Source organism: Meleagris gallopavo, chromosome 1, assembly GCF_905368555.1.
Source record: "Meleagris gallopavo chromosome 1, MGAL_WU_HG_1.1, whole genome shotgun sequence".
Lineage (NCBI taxonomy): Eukaryota > Metazoa > Chordata > Aves > Galliformes > Phasianidae > Meleagris > Meleagris gallopavo.
The window spans coordinates 72,793,688-72,808,775 of NC_139404.1; the positions used below are offsets into that span (position 1 = coordinate 72,793,688).

Genomic DNA, 15,088 nt, shown 5'->3' on the forward strand with positions numbered 1-15,088 from the left:
AGCTAAAGCCAACAATGTTCAACTAGAAACAGATGTTTTGAATCTGATCATCTGGGATACCTGCATGTAATCAGAACCCACAAGTTTGTTCCCTCGGGAAAAATAATTACAGTGAGTAACATCATGGTGAAACAGAGCATGATGAGTCTAAAAACCTCTGCTACCACAGTACATGCACGTGGACAGACCAAGCCTTCCCTGTGCTCACATTTGTCTTGAAAGCAGGCAACTGTGGGACTGCTTATGAAAAATCTGACTAGTGGTCAAGTTCACTGTTTTGCAGGCATACTGTATCTATCTCAGTAAAGCTCCACAATAAACAATACTTCTACTAGCAACTTCCCTAAGTTTCAGTCACTGGAGCTAAACTTCTCCATGCTTCATTCTCTGCCTCAGGCTGATATTTTTATTGAAGGGAAGAAACCATAACAAAAGAGACGTTGTTTCTGAGATGAAGGAAAGCAGGTAGTTTTACTAAAATTAGCCAGCTTTTAACCAAAATTTTCAATCATGGTGTGTTTTTAGCTCCATCAGTTCCCTATGCTCAGAATAGCTTACAAAAGGCTTGGTGCTCACCTCTTGCAGCATGAAACCTATGAAATAGATCCTTGTGAGGAGACCTATAGCAGTTGTTGCCTCCTCAGTCAGGACATCAAAGCCAAACAGGAGCCCAGATCCTGGACAGCAGAAGGAGTCTGGCAACACAGTCTCAAAAATCTTGCTACTCTAATACAGGTGTTAGCAAGTTTGGTGAACTTCATTCAGAGACCTTAAGACTGAAAAGATCTGTGGAGGAAGGCAAAAAGTTATTACTCTCCTATTCTGAAGAGAGCATTTTGCAGCTAAGCCACAGGGATGCAATGAATTCCCAACAAGCACCTGTATTTCTACCCTCTGGAATCCAGATTATAGTAAAAATCTACCGTATTACTGACAAAGGATCAGAATACAAATGTAACATGATGCCAAAGCTGGGAAGTTGGAACAAGGAGAGTTTGTTTAAAATTGTCTGGTGAGCAATGAACACTGAATTCAGGCATCTGGTTGTAGGCTCATCTCACAGAGCACAGCAGTCGCTCTCGCTTGTGCCAGTCATCATCTAAGCACTGGAAGTACTCCTACATTAGCTGTGTTCCAGAGATCACCCTTTTTGTATTTGTCTCTGGGTCATGCCCTGATCTATGTCACACCCGTATCTCATCTCAGTGCTCAGATATGATGCTCTTGGAAGATCAGAAGTACTGCACAACCAGTATAACTGTAACCCAGTGGATAACTGTGGAGCTGAGAATCATAGAGCACCCAAAATGTCAAATTAATTCAGAGATGTGGAGATTCTCAGTATATGACAACTCATTAAAAAAGCAGTACCTAGTAATGTTCAAAAATGCTGATGTCAGTGTGCCTGCCCTTCACTACACTGGCAGTCACCTGATCACTCCTTCCCTTGCTCTGCAGCCAGGACACCAGCTTGTCCCAGTGCCAGCCCTGGGCTGCATGCCCACATGAGTTTCCGCTGCGCATTGCCTCTGCTCCTCACCAATGCCAGCTGCCCTTCCCAGCATTCCATGTTACAAAACTCCTCACATGGTAACCATGTCAGCAGGAGGTTAATAAAAAAAACAAAAAACAAAAACAAAACAAACAAAAAAAACACATAGTTATCAAATACACTTTAAGAATTTGCTTAATTAGATAAAAATGGGTTTTGATTGAGGAAGGGATGCCTAACATCCAATATTCCAGAGCTTGCCCCCTAGCAGGCAGGGGATTGGGCTGCCTGTCTCTGCTTGCACTCACATTTGTGTGTGGGTCTCACAGCAGGCAGAGAAGGGAAGCTTTAAAGGAAGTTTGCTTAGAGTAAGCAGGAAGTCTCATAAGGGTGAAGACAAGATGAATGTCTTTGAAGATGCAATAAAATGTTAGCACAGTGAATTTTGTGATGAGATACAAGACAGACAAGCAAGATTTTAGCATGGCTCACTTTCTCTCGGAAGGTAAGGAGAAAGATGTGCCAGCAGCTACAAAAAAAGTGAAAAGAGAAGGAAGCCTATCTAGTTTTTTTTAAAGTAAGAGCATGTACTTTTATTTAATCAGGTAAATGTTTTTCATAGGTGGGTCTTGCCTACTGGGAACTCAATGATTTCTTAGCACTGGAATCATTTTTTAAATGATGGGAACTAAATAAATTCCTTGGCCTTTTTTCAAAGTACTTTACTGCCAAAAGCGACTGAAAACTCAGATAGAAAATCCCCTGCTTCTTGGGTGGGTTTCAAGTCCATCGTAAGCATTTACCTGTTTGTGAGACTGCAAATCATTTTTCAGGAGTACAGAGCTGAGGCAGCTACACTGACGAACAGCAGATTATGTGGCTGAAACAGCCACTTACTCAAAGAAAATGCTTCTTGCTTGTAGGAACAGGTGGCGACATTTCCTGAACAGATTCTGAGAAAATGCCTGAGACCTAATCAATATTTTGAGAGCAGATCTCATACCTGTCTCCATTTAAGTCAATGGTCAAACTGAGCAGGATCAGATCTGTAAAAAGAAGAAAGAGCAGAGCCACCCATTTGTAGATTTCTACAACAAACTATACTCCCAATGTGATTTTTGTATAGGAATCTCTTCTTCTAAAGCAGAGTGATGTAAAATTTCAAAGTAACATATCCTTCTGAATTTTATTTTTTTTACAAGCAGCTATAGACTGCTGAACTTAATGAGGCAACTTCCTTACAGCCAGGCTTGGGGAAGAAAGCGTGGTAAAATATGGAACATAAGGCCTGAGCACGTGGAGCCAATTCTCTGTTTCTAAATATTCTTACATGTTACCATTTACACCGAAATTATAAAAAATTGTAAAAAGTATTTATTTAGTGCTTTATTTAATTTATGAAGAGGCTGAAGTCTCTTAGTACTTTTATACAGAAATGGATCATGTTGTACATAAAACCAATAAGGCTGTCCAGACTGGAATTGTCACAGTTTGCATGGATTTTACCTTATACAGATATCCACGAGCCTCCGATACATTTACTGTCATGTGTTAGCTCTGACAGAATTGCTCAGGTTGGAAAAGTCCTTAAAGATCATCGAGTCCAACCACAACCTAACCATACTATCCTAACTAGCAACCCTCCACTAAATCATGTCCTTGAGCAAACATCTGCATTTTGAATGTGAAAACAGTGCATTACTTAAGTCCTTAAAACAAAAAGAACTTTGGCAAAATTACAAACATGGTACATTCAGTGTGAAAAAGCTTCCAAAAAACAGTTGCTATTTGCATACTAAAACTCAGTTTTTAGCAAGAGTTAAACATTCTTTGTAGTTTTGCCTGTAAAACATCTATTCAGGAGCTGAAATTGGCTGGCCAGCTTTCAATAAAAAATGGTGACACTCCACTTTAGGGGTTTTCAAGTCCTACAATCAAAATCTACTAAGAAAAAGAAAAAAAAGCAAAACAGCAACAAAAACTCCAGTATCTGATTCTCAAGCAAACCTCAGTCACACAGCAAAATGAGCTGGAACACACTAGCAAATTTAGTCCAGACTCTTCAGCTCCAATGACTGTGATACAATCAAGCCGTCCACCTGAGGCTGCACAAATCATTGCTCTGTGCAACCACTCTATCAACCTACTATGCTGATTTTGTGAGGATCATACACAGGCCCATGATGTCAGTTCTGCCAAGGTATTCAGACTGCATGATGGCTTTTCACTGACCACGCTATCTGCATGACAATAGGCGAAACCTGGCAAAACATAAAATGGTGTGGATGCCATATGAGCAACACGTTTTGTATCAGATGAGATACTAATTAAACTTGTCAGAGGCTCTTCTAACAAAATGGAAGTTGGCAGACAAAGTTCAGACCTAGTCAATATGACACATGATAAAAATGCTAGAATTCTTACATGATAAATCCTAAAACCACCTTTGCTGTGCCGCAATCTGCAACTAACTTTAAGAATTATGATATATAACAGCTGGATGGTAGCGTTACATTAAAGAGGAAAAAAAATAATGAATTTATGGTATCTAATCAGCCCAATGACCATAATGGGCGTAACAGGAAGTGGTGTATTTTGTAGATGGGGCTACCACTTCAGTTTGTCTCACTGGAAGCATCAATACAAATTTAAGTGATACAATACAAACAAAGAAGGAAAAAAGCTATCAGGGTAAACAATCTGGCTTTTCCCTGAGACGGTGGTATTAACCCCTAGAAGTTTCATCAATTGTTTTGCTGAACACATACATATTTTACTAGTAGACTTTCATTTTGCAAGCTCTAGACAGTACTGACAAGAAAAAATTAAAACTTTAATAAGAAATACATATGAATTACACTATTTTCAGTAGGTGTTCTTTGAAAGAGCAGTAAAATGTACTGAATTAAGGGCTTTAGATTTTACAATACAGGGAATAGGCTATTCCTTCACAATATTATGTAATTGCTTTTGTTTTTTAAATGTGTCACATGGATCAACTTCCTCATTCTTCTTTATGGTCCAGTAGATTTTAATGATGAAAATAGTTCATGTACTTTCCACTCCATAGTTTTACTTTTACTTTAGCAGATGCAGAACTGAAAAACCAATTAACTTTATTGTTTCTTCTTTTTTTTTCCTGTTTGATTATGTTTTGGGAGAGTTCTTCTTTCCTGGATGGTTTTACTAGAACTGAAAAGCAGCTGAAGGAATATAAACGCTTTTCTGTGTTCTGCGATGAGCAACTTCATAGCTATGATAGAAATGTTGATAGTAAAAATGATTGGTAGGAGCAATCACAAGTAAAATGGAAGAATCCAGTCATTCCTATCAACAATAATTGAGAATTTCCTTTTCCATGCATGACAATCTTTAAAGAAAGCAAATAGACTAGGAAAGATCACGCAAAATATCATATACAAATAATTTTCTTGAGCTTTTCAACATACTAATATATGAACTAAACTGTTCCCTAGCTTCCAGTTTGAAACTAATGTTTGTAATGCCACAATGAAAATGGTTACAATTAGCCAACATGTGAGGAATCCCACTCAACTCAATCCAACCAACAGACTCTTGCTTTGCACTGGTAGTCACTAAATTTTCAAAACTAACTGCTCCAAACTCCAGAACTACCTCATCACAACCCATACAACTTCTTCATGTATTTTCCCTAACTTTACTGAAATAAACAGATGCAAAACATAAAGCATCTTTTCCATCTTGCAAGACCACGGCCAGTCTGATTTAAAAAAAAAAAAAAAAAAAAAAAAAAAAAAAAGATGGAAGCAGAAGGCAAGAGGGCTCGATAGGTATGAAAAGCCACATAACACCCAGTTCTGCCAGGCATCAAGCCACCAGTGTCAGCAACCATCAGAGCTTTAAGTAAGCTCTTGTGATGAACTTGGATCTGGTCTTCTCCACAGTGGCTCAGGACATGGTACTTAGTGTGTCATGATTTTCCAATTTCCCTTTTGCATCCCAGTTTTGGCTTTATCTTGGCAAGCTTCCCGATATTTTAATTATTTTATCAATAATTACATTTAGGAAAACACTTGGGGGCACAGAAACTGGTTTGAACCTCACAACCAGCCTGCTTTTGCACATCCAGAATGGCATTCACTTGGCAGTACCAATGTTCAGAGAAAATGCGTTATAGCAGCATTTAAGAAATAAACTAGATTGCAACACTATTGTTTACCAAGATTCCACACTAATTCTGTTAAATTTAAATACTGCATAACCTTTAACAGGATCTTAGCTCCATCACAAAGTATAAGGTTAAGGCTGGCACCAGCAGAAACTCAATAAGCAGCACTGACTGACCAGTAAGAAACCACAAAGCTGTATCTCAGAACCCTACCAGGGAAGTATGGACATCCAGCTGTCAAAAGCATAGCCTGGCTACTCGAGTGAAAACACAACTGCAGCTGGCAGGGTTCAGCAGGCCTGTCATTGCTACTGCAGTCCTAGGCTAATGGCAAAGGAGATTAAATCCTTTGTAATGACAAAGATGAGGGCAAACACTCAAGTCATGGAGCAGATCATTTCTCAAGGATTTTCCAAACCCCAAAACTGCAGTCCTTCACAACCAACAGCAGATGAACAACTGTAGGACTGTTATTTAATGTGCATAAAATATGCACACAGGTGACTAAAAAAACATGTAGTCAGTATTTCTTTACGCTCCTGCATTCCCTAATGAGATTTAGAAGCCTGGATCTGAACCCTGGATGCTTTGCCATGTGCTGAAATTCCCAAAGCTGAGAACTCTGCAAAATTTTTCTGGTTTCGCAGTACTAAAGCATAGTTGACTTTCCACATACAGGTCAACAACTTCACAATAACTGTTAACATTCCTGATGTCTACTTTAAATATCTCCTCCTTAAAACTGATTGTACAAAGGAAACTAGAAAAGGACTTTCTTAGGTGCAAGACTTTATAGGATAAATGGAGAAGCTCAAGATACTTTAGATGACAATACTGTTCAGCTGTTGTGTAATCATTGCTTAGATAACTTGACAAAACAGCAGCGAGACATGCACTGAAGAGCTGGAATTTACAGTAATTCTAGCTGAGGAATGTGTCATCTATACTCCTAGATACAGGAGAGGACTGGATTCCTCTGCTTAGTTGTTGACATAAACAGGGATTCCTTCTCCAACCAAGGCTTTCATTTGCAAAACACCGATCATCAGCATACCACTATACTTCCAAACACCCTGAAAAGCAGCTGTGGGAATATTATGCCCATTTACTGCATTTATTCTATCTCACTGTTCTCAGATTTACTGAATGCAATTTAAAACCAGAAATATTTACCCTGCTAAATGTGAATATTTCTGCTATTGTGACAAATAGCATCAATTACAGATAAGCCTGGCTGCAAAAAAAAAAAAAAAAAAAAAAATTAGTTTACTGTTCCAAACAACATTTCAAAGAGATTATATAATATGACTAGCATGAAGCATCTGAAAGTTGGCACATTTTTCTTGGAAATTTTTCAGTCTTTTCAGCACTTTGAGCAGTATACTTTGTAGATTTGGTTCCACTGTTTGCTTGAACAGTCAGTTTGTTGGTTTCCTGTTGCTCATGTGGGTACTTCTCATAGCAACAGGGAAGAACTGGAAAAAGTGACAGTAAAGCCAAAACACTATCAGGGTGATCCAGGGGGCAGATGCCATGCTTTAATTTATACTCCCTACTTAATGCAGCTTGAGATTTCAATTTGCTGATTTCTCTCCAACAAGTGTAATAGTCTGAAACCACTAGACAAAAGCTGTGAATTTGTTACCCTGCTTTACTAAACGCTGTGATTGCTTATCAAAATATTGGATTTTCTGAAATAGCTTATTTGTCTGCCTTACACCAAGCCGCTTAAGGGCAGAGGATGCCCGGAGGGGATCTCTGCTGGCCACTATCATCATCCCTTGTCAACTCGAGCAGGTCGCACATCTGCAGCAGCAAGGGTCAGGGCAAGGCTCCAACCAGATGACTGCAGTCTATCACCAGTCCCTGAGCTCTGACAGCTATGTTTGTGATGTGGAGCTCATTACTTGGGGGCCTCACTTCCTCTGTGCGCTGGCTGGCTCTCACAGCACTGCACTCTCCTCTGCATTTATGAATGGATTTGACGGAACTCGGCTATTAGCCTACAGTGTAACTGCATCACCCCATTGTTACTACACACGCACAGCACTCACTGGGGAACAAAAAGCTGAATGAACCTGAGCAGCTGCCAACTCAGGCAAAGACAACTTAGGAAACTATCTCATTCTTCCTTTCTTTGGAGGCTATTTCGTCTGTTGTTTCCTCGCATACAAAATGTGGTCTGCAACAAATAAAGCTGGATAAGATACAACAAGTCCTGATACTTGGTTCCAAAACCACAGGCTCTGAACGCTGCAAACAGGAGAATAAATGGTGTATGTGCCTTAGGGACAATGTTCAAATGCTGCCTGTTCAAGGACAGTTTTCCATGATTTTATACTGCAGCTCAACAGGAAACGAATTCTTGAATGTGATGGTACTAAATACCATTTTTGTACAGCAATTTGCAAGGATCTTTTTGAAGGGACTTTTCAGACCTCAGGAAAAAAAAATCCCAGCACTAATATATATATAGTGCATTTAAATGTAGATATTTTAAATGCCATTTATTCTGGACCCAGTTTTCAAAACAGCCTGAATCCACATTTTCAGCAGTTCACTAATAGTTGTTTTTTGACACAACATTAAGGAAAGTTTGGTTTCTTTTTCATTCTACCACAGGCCCTCAAACATGTCTTGGATTTACAAATACTTTCAGAACACATCAGTCCCCTGTGGGAATAGACTTTTAAAAGAGACTTGTGCCTGCATACAAGCCCACATGTGGTCTGCCTGAAAATCCTCTCCCTGTTGATGATGCAGGGGAGAAGAACTTCTGTCATTCGACCACAATCCTGAAAGCTGTGCACTACAGAATGTGCTCCTTAAGCAGACATGAACTTCATCATCACACAGAATGAACCAGGCCAGCTCTTCTGGATACTACCATTCAGTTTATTTCATAAGCAACTACTAAACAGTTTAATTTGAGATCTAGCCTTGCCAGTTTTCATCAATGATTTAAGTTTGAGAGCATTTCAGTACATGAATATTATTTCCCTGTTTCTGTGCTCTTGAGATAACAGGAAAAGGTTGGAAAGCACCTCTGGATATCATTTAGTTCAACCTTTTGCTCAGAGCAGAGTTATCTTTAAAACATAGTTACATGCCTAATTTGCATAAATTTTAGCCTCTAGAATTTTTCTCCAAGGTGCTTTGTAACAGAGAAGACCTTTATTTATCTAGGACTGCAGTAGTTTCTTAAAGTCCTCAGAGTCCTCTTCTCCTCTATTAGGAGATCTGGAGAATAAGAGAACAGACAGACAGTTTTCCAGACTCAAGGGAAATGCAAGCAATAACTGGGTCAAATATGTTTGACATGCACATGATTTATAAGAATGATCCCAGGCACAAAGAAAGAGGCAACTTCCAGATACACAGCTAGCAAGCTGACATGCTAAACTGATGGGAGCTCTTCTGGGAAGTGAAGAGAGAGACTCAACTAAGGCAGATGTGTGACAAAGCAGAATACTGAACTCAAGCTCTCAAGATGCCAGGCTTACACCCTACCCATTCACAGTTATCCCTCCTCATATCCCACAGTTTTACATCACAGGCATACTTGTATCCTCTTCTGAAGCATCTGGCTCCACTGGGGACAGGATACTGTGTACACTGGAGTCCTTGTCTGAGATGCTATGAAAATTCTTGACTTGCCAAGCTGTTTATTTTTCCACTGCAATGATCCACCAAGTGATGCAAAGGGAGCTCATGCATTCCCTGTGAGAAGTCTGTTAACTATTTGCCTACCAGCCTCTTGATTCCTCTTCAAGAAATTGCAAAGGAAGCGTTCCCACTCTGGCAGCATAACAGCTTAGGCTGTGCGATCCCTATCTTGCAAAAACTGCGTAAAGCTGAGCTAAACTAGCTGTTATCAACTCTTTAGAACAATAATTATCAGAAAAGGCCACTCAAATACACCAAATAGAGCATATTTTTTGCTACCCATAAGGCTGCTGAGCGCCCTGAAGTTTCTCCAAGAGTTACTCTCTGACTATTATTTTGGTAGGTGGGAGGAGTAATGAAACCAAGATTTGCATGGGGTAGTCATCACTGCCTTTTTAGACTGTGATTCAACCTTCACCAAATGGCCAAGGGCAGCTATTTATCAAAAGCCACTGTTATCACTAAAATGATACTGACATGATGCCTTGTACCATTTCAGCTAAAGCCCAAAATACTGCTTTGGATTCATACACAGAAAAACAACATCAATGTGTTTTTGAAAGAAACACTCGTGCTAGTTGTTTGCTTATCCAGCAGCAGAGTTCTAAATCAAACTGTGTTTATTAATAACATCTTTTTGGTCTAATTCTTAATGAAACACCCAACACATTACAGCATTTAATGCCAAACTCCACTCAGCCACACCAGTGTCCACCTAAAATAACTCCACCGATTTCAGCTTTTCAGTTCATGCTATTGTTTCCTAGAAAACAGCACCTTCAACTATCTTCAAGAAATAGTAGAAGTTTAGAAAATCTCTGCAGTTTAGTTACAACAGGATTTCATTATCATTCTCCTTTTTCATATGCTTGAAAATCTAAAGCTCAATTTTTTCATGCTTTAACTCAGTGTCATTTTTTTGAAAGCTCATTAAAATGTTCCAGTTTCCAAACTAAGCAATCTCTCCACCTCCTTCATTCAGCGATGGAGTTTTAAAACACTTCTTTGCTCCTGAGTATCTCAAAAACAGTTTTAAATATCAGAAGCATGCAGGGTGGCCAGAAAGTGTCTTTATATTCCTCATAGTTCCTGGGTGGCACATCAGGAAAACTTATTTTATTTACAAGTTGAGGCCAACTCCAAAATGGCAAAACTCCCCAGCACTTCCCACATGCAGCAGAATCCTGGAGCACTCTACTGCAAGCTGTACAGATCAGGAAGGACTCTCTTCCAGCTGCCTACAGTTTTCTGCAGGCTATCGAGAGGCAGGAGGGGGCAAGAGCATTTCCCTCTGCAGAACTGTGAACTCTGTAAGTTACCTTGCTTTTTCATGCTATGATGCTCTTGCAGCCTCCAAGCTCTAAATTCTTGGTATTCCCCAACCTACCTTTTGAAAACAACATCATTAACAGAGCAATGATGAATTTATTGTGTCACTGCAAGAACAACTTCCAAGCATCAGAAATTAGGAAATCAGAGAACTGAAGCTTTTCACTCCATTTTAATTAAGACCCAGCATAAAGTATATTACAATAGTCTTTACTCTTCATTAACAAAGCCTTGAGCTAACTTTTACACAATCCAACCAGTACATTTTTCTCAACAGTATATTTTACAGATGAAGCTGACATTACTACTTATCATTAAGAGTGCCTGATAACTCTGAGACCCTGCTTTCAGCTGCTTTTCCCTGTCTCTCAAGCTTTAACAGGTGAGATGAAATTTTTCAGTCCTGGCTCCTAATTCCAAAACAGAAGTCATGGGGAACACAGAATCACAGAATTGTAGGGGTTGGAAGGGACCTCTAGAGATCATCGAGACCAACCCCCCTGCCAAAGCAGGTTCCCTACACCAGGTCGCACAGGTAGGCGTCCAGGCGAGACTTGAATATCTCCAGAGAAGGAGACTCCACAACCTCCCTGGGCAGCCTGTTCCAGTGCTCTGTCACCCTCACCGTGAAGAAGTTCTTACGCACATTCGTGCGAAACTTCCTGTGCTGCAGCTTATGTCCGTTTCCCCTCGTCCTGTCTCCACGTACCACTGAAAAGAGACTGGCCTCACCGCTATGGCCGCCACACCTCAGATATTTATAAACCTGGATCAGGTCCCCTCTCAGTCTTCTTTTCTCAAGGCTAAACAGACCCAGTTCACTTAGCCTTTCTTCATAGGGGAGATGCTCCAGGCCCTTCACCATCTTTGTGGCCCTCCGCTGGACTCTTTCCAAGAGATCCCTGTCTTTTTTGTACTGAGGAGCCCAGAACTAGACACAGTACTCCAGATGAGGCCTTACCAGGGCAGAGTAGAGGGGGAGGATCACCTCCCTCGACCTGCTGGACACGCTCTTCTTAATGCACCCTAGAATGCCACTGGCCTTTTTGGCCACGAGGGCACACTGCTGGCTCATGGCCAACCTGTCATCCACCAGGACGCCCAGGTCCCTCTCTGCAGAGCTCCTCTCCAGCAGCTCATCCCCCAGCCTGTATTGGTGCATGCAATTATTCCTCCCTAGGTGTAAGACCCTACACTTGCTTTTGTTGAACCTCATCCAGTTTCTTACTGCCCAGCTCTCCAGCCTGTCCAAGTCTCACTGAATGGCAGCACAGCCTTCAGGCGTGTCAGCCAATCCTCCCAAACACATCTACCAAGTTATTTGTGCCATTTCTAAATATCTGGCTAATGAAAAATATGCTATTCTACACAAGTTAACAATTATGGCTCCTTTCAGCTGATCTGAGACTTTGAATCTTGCAGAAGACAGATCAAATTACAGGCAGCTCTCCAAAAATGAGCATCTTCCAAACTTGGCCACATGTAAATATCTTGAAAAATTACAGCATATCTAAGTTCTTCAAAGATTTAAACGTTTAAGCAGCAAAATTATCTAGAAATCCCCTTTTTACCAGGGGTGCTCTTATTTAATTAAGAAGCTTTTTAGTAGTCTGTGCTGCTGTAGGCTACGACCAATGCAAAGAGAAGAAAACTTTTCTCAGTGCCAACAGATTCTCGAAGAGGATGTGACTAGTAACATGCTAAGAATTCATTGATATTTGGGAAGAATGATTTTTTTTTTTTTTCCTTCAAAGACACAAACTCAGCCAAATTTGGGAAGATTTTCACCAGGACAGAGCAAAAAGCACGTTTTTGACAAAAACATAGACAAAATTTCAAAGAAAAGGCACAATAAGTTTTTCAACGAGAAAAATAACATCTGTTTTTTTTTTTCTAACCACTTACGAGCTACTAGGCTTTTCTGACAGATATTTTCTTTCAAACTGAATCAATCAAGTTAAAATATTCAGAATGAGAAAAAGTTGTGCAACCTGCGAGGTATTGCAAAAAGGCCTTATATTAAGAAGCACTGGGACGCTTGAGAAAGCTTCAAGTATCTCCTATAAGAAAGAACATGAGCTTTAAATACATATCTATAAATATCCAATGAACAGAATCCAAAAACACTCCTAAAAGAGCAAAAAAATAAAAGCCACATATTCCTTCCCTGACATGATCTTGCACAATATGCCTGCAGCATTCTCTGAAAGTCAATTAACAAGGGTTCTATTAGACGTAGAAGAAAATCCAAAGAGAAGGACACCCTACTGTGACTTCTCATTTGTCCCTAAGAGCCTTCAAAAACAACCCTATTATGCAAACAGAACATGGGAAGAGCCAGGTTCTGCAACAGCTGGGATCCTTGTTGAAGTACAGTCCTGAAGGTTGAAGAGCAAGGCACCTGACAGTAACCAGAAAAAAAAAAACACAAGAGGAAGTGCAGTAGGTAAACCTGTGGTTTTAATCACCACCAAAACAAGCAACTAAGTAAGCAAACAGCTGTGTCCAGCCTTGCTTGAGTATATAAATGTTATCCAAAAAACAGTCCCATGCAGCATGAACTGCAATAGCCTAGTCTAAATGTGAGTAAGGAACAGATTACCACAGCAAAGACTGCATCAGAAAGCAATGATCAAGTGCTGACAAAACTGGTAGGTAAGGATGGGAAATGCCCTCTCCCCTACTATGGAGGAATCCAGGTAAATACAAGTGTTTTGCAAGATTCCAGTTATGTAGTCCTCGTGCCCCACGTGTTGAGCCCACTTACCCTCACCTAAAACTTGAGTATGATCAGCAGCATGTTGTCATTGAAAGCCAGACTTGTCCACACTGAAGATGCGCTAGGAAAAAGATCCATGTGGCTGCACAGAGAAACTGAAGATCTATCCTAAACAACTCCCTGACATCTCCAGAAAGACAGAACTCAATGGTTGATCAAAACCTACTAAATACAACAGACAGAAACACAGCAGGACTACCATAGCATCTCCACTCTGACAAGTAAAAATAGTTTCAGAAGTTTATCTGGAGCACACGGGTATGGAACATGGTCTAGTGATGGAAAAATTGCATCATTAAAGTTTTCTGACTCAGGCAGCACTGGCTATTCTTAGAAGCCAAGCAACTCCCCATCACCAACTTCAAAACAAGAACAGATGGTCTTTCCCTCATATTTAAATTAGATGAGTCCCAGGATGGGGTTTGAAACACAGGGACATAAATGGCTGTGGGGCATAAATCAGTAAAAATGAGCATGAAAACAAGAAGCAGTCAAGGAGTTCATTTCACCTGTCTTTTCCATGTAACAAGCAAAATCAGGATAGTTTCAATCTTTCCAACACTCTATAACATTCAGACTACTGGTAGTTCCACAAGCTCTCGATGGATAGCAGCAACTGTTTTCCTTATTATTAGGATATCCACGAATATTACCAAAAGCAGCACTCATATTAACAAGTCTTAAGTCTTTCATAAATCTTAGTCTTCCTTTATCCAATTTTCTGATGTCCACTCACATCTGTTAACTTGATATCTAGAATCTAGAGTCCTTCCTGACATTTGCTGGATGCTGCATCCAAAACTTACCACATTACATCCAGTCAAACATCCAAGTAGAAAATTTCAGTCAGCCAATAACTGCCAATTTTAATAACTGGTAATTCTTGTTTTCTAAATATACTAAGTAAACTCTATAGATTTTCTTGGCCTAGATGGAACAACCATACAAATGAGTGCTATTCATTACTTGCATTGGGCCATGAAGTCTGAACTGTTATATAGGATTCTTCTTGCGTGCTTCTGCTGTTTATTGCAATGTACCACCACTGTTCCTCCATGCCTATAAGAATGGCACAAAAAGGCAAATCACCTATGTGAAATTTTCACTTGAAATGAGCGTATGTTTAATTTCGAAAGCTACATGATTTACATTACAAGCATTCAAAATTGGTAATGTTCCTTTTCCTCTGCAAAACTCACTTCTAACCAAAAGAAATGGGAAGACCTAGAAATGCACTTTAAAATTAGACTCAGCTCACCTAAAGAAAGAAAAAAAGAAACTGAAGTTCTTCCCTTTCAGGGAAACTGGAATATTCCTTGTTAGTCAAAATTTAGAACATCTGTTAAAAAAAACAAAAACAAGCAAACAAAAAAACAAAAAAAAAAACCAAAGAACAACCACCAAACAACTTTCTCTTCACAATGTTATTACAGATCTAATAATTGCACAGAATATCTACTCCACAGGCTGTAAGAGGACTTATGTTGAATACAGGTTAAGGATGATACATTAGTAACTGATAATTTTGTGGTAAGTATTTTATTTGTGGCCTGTCTTCCATTAAGTCTCACTCGTTTTCTTTCAGGTGTATTTCAACATGGCAAAACTTGTCAGGTTATCAACAGATTAAACTGTGTTTTCCACAGACCGAGCAACATGGATTTGCAGTAGC

At 39.8% G+C, this 15,088-nt stretch overlaps 1 protein-coding gene across 12 annotated transcripts in view; it reads right to left on the reverse strand.

The window, feature by feature from the left end:
• CCND2 (cyclin D2) overlaps positions 1 to 15,088 on the reverse strand; it is a 48,262-nt gene that overhangs the window by 15,549 nt on the left and 17,625 nt on the right. For 2 of the 12 annotated variants that reach the window (XM_085233942.1, XM_085233937.1), the window contains exon 7: positions 2,496 to 2,538. The exons of 4 other annotated variants lie outside the window; for them this stretch is intronic. In XM_085233942.1, the coding sequence (XP_085090068.1) occupies positions 2,533 to 2,538 (6 nt within the window). In that variant the 3' untranslated portion in view covers positions 2,496 to 2,532. Of the gene's footprint in view, positions 1 to 576; positions 787 to 2,495; positions 2,539 to 2,863; positions 3,754 to 4,721; positions 4,746 to 10,790; positions 14,476 to 15,088 lie in introns of those variants that run through there. 6 more of the 12 variants (XM_085233927.1, XM_085233962.1, XR_014885855.1 and 3 more) reach the window with 5 other exon arrangements.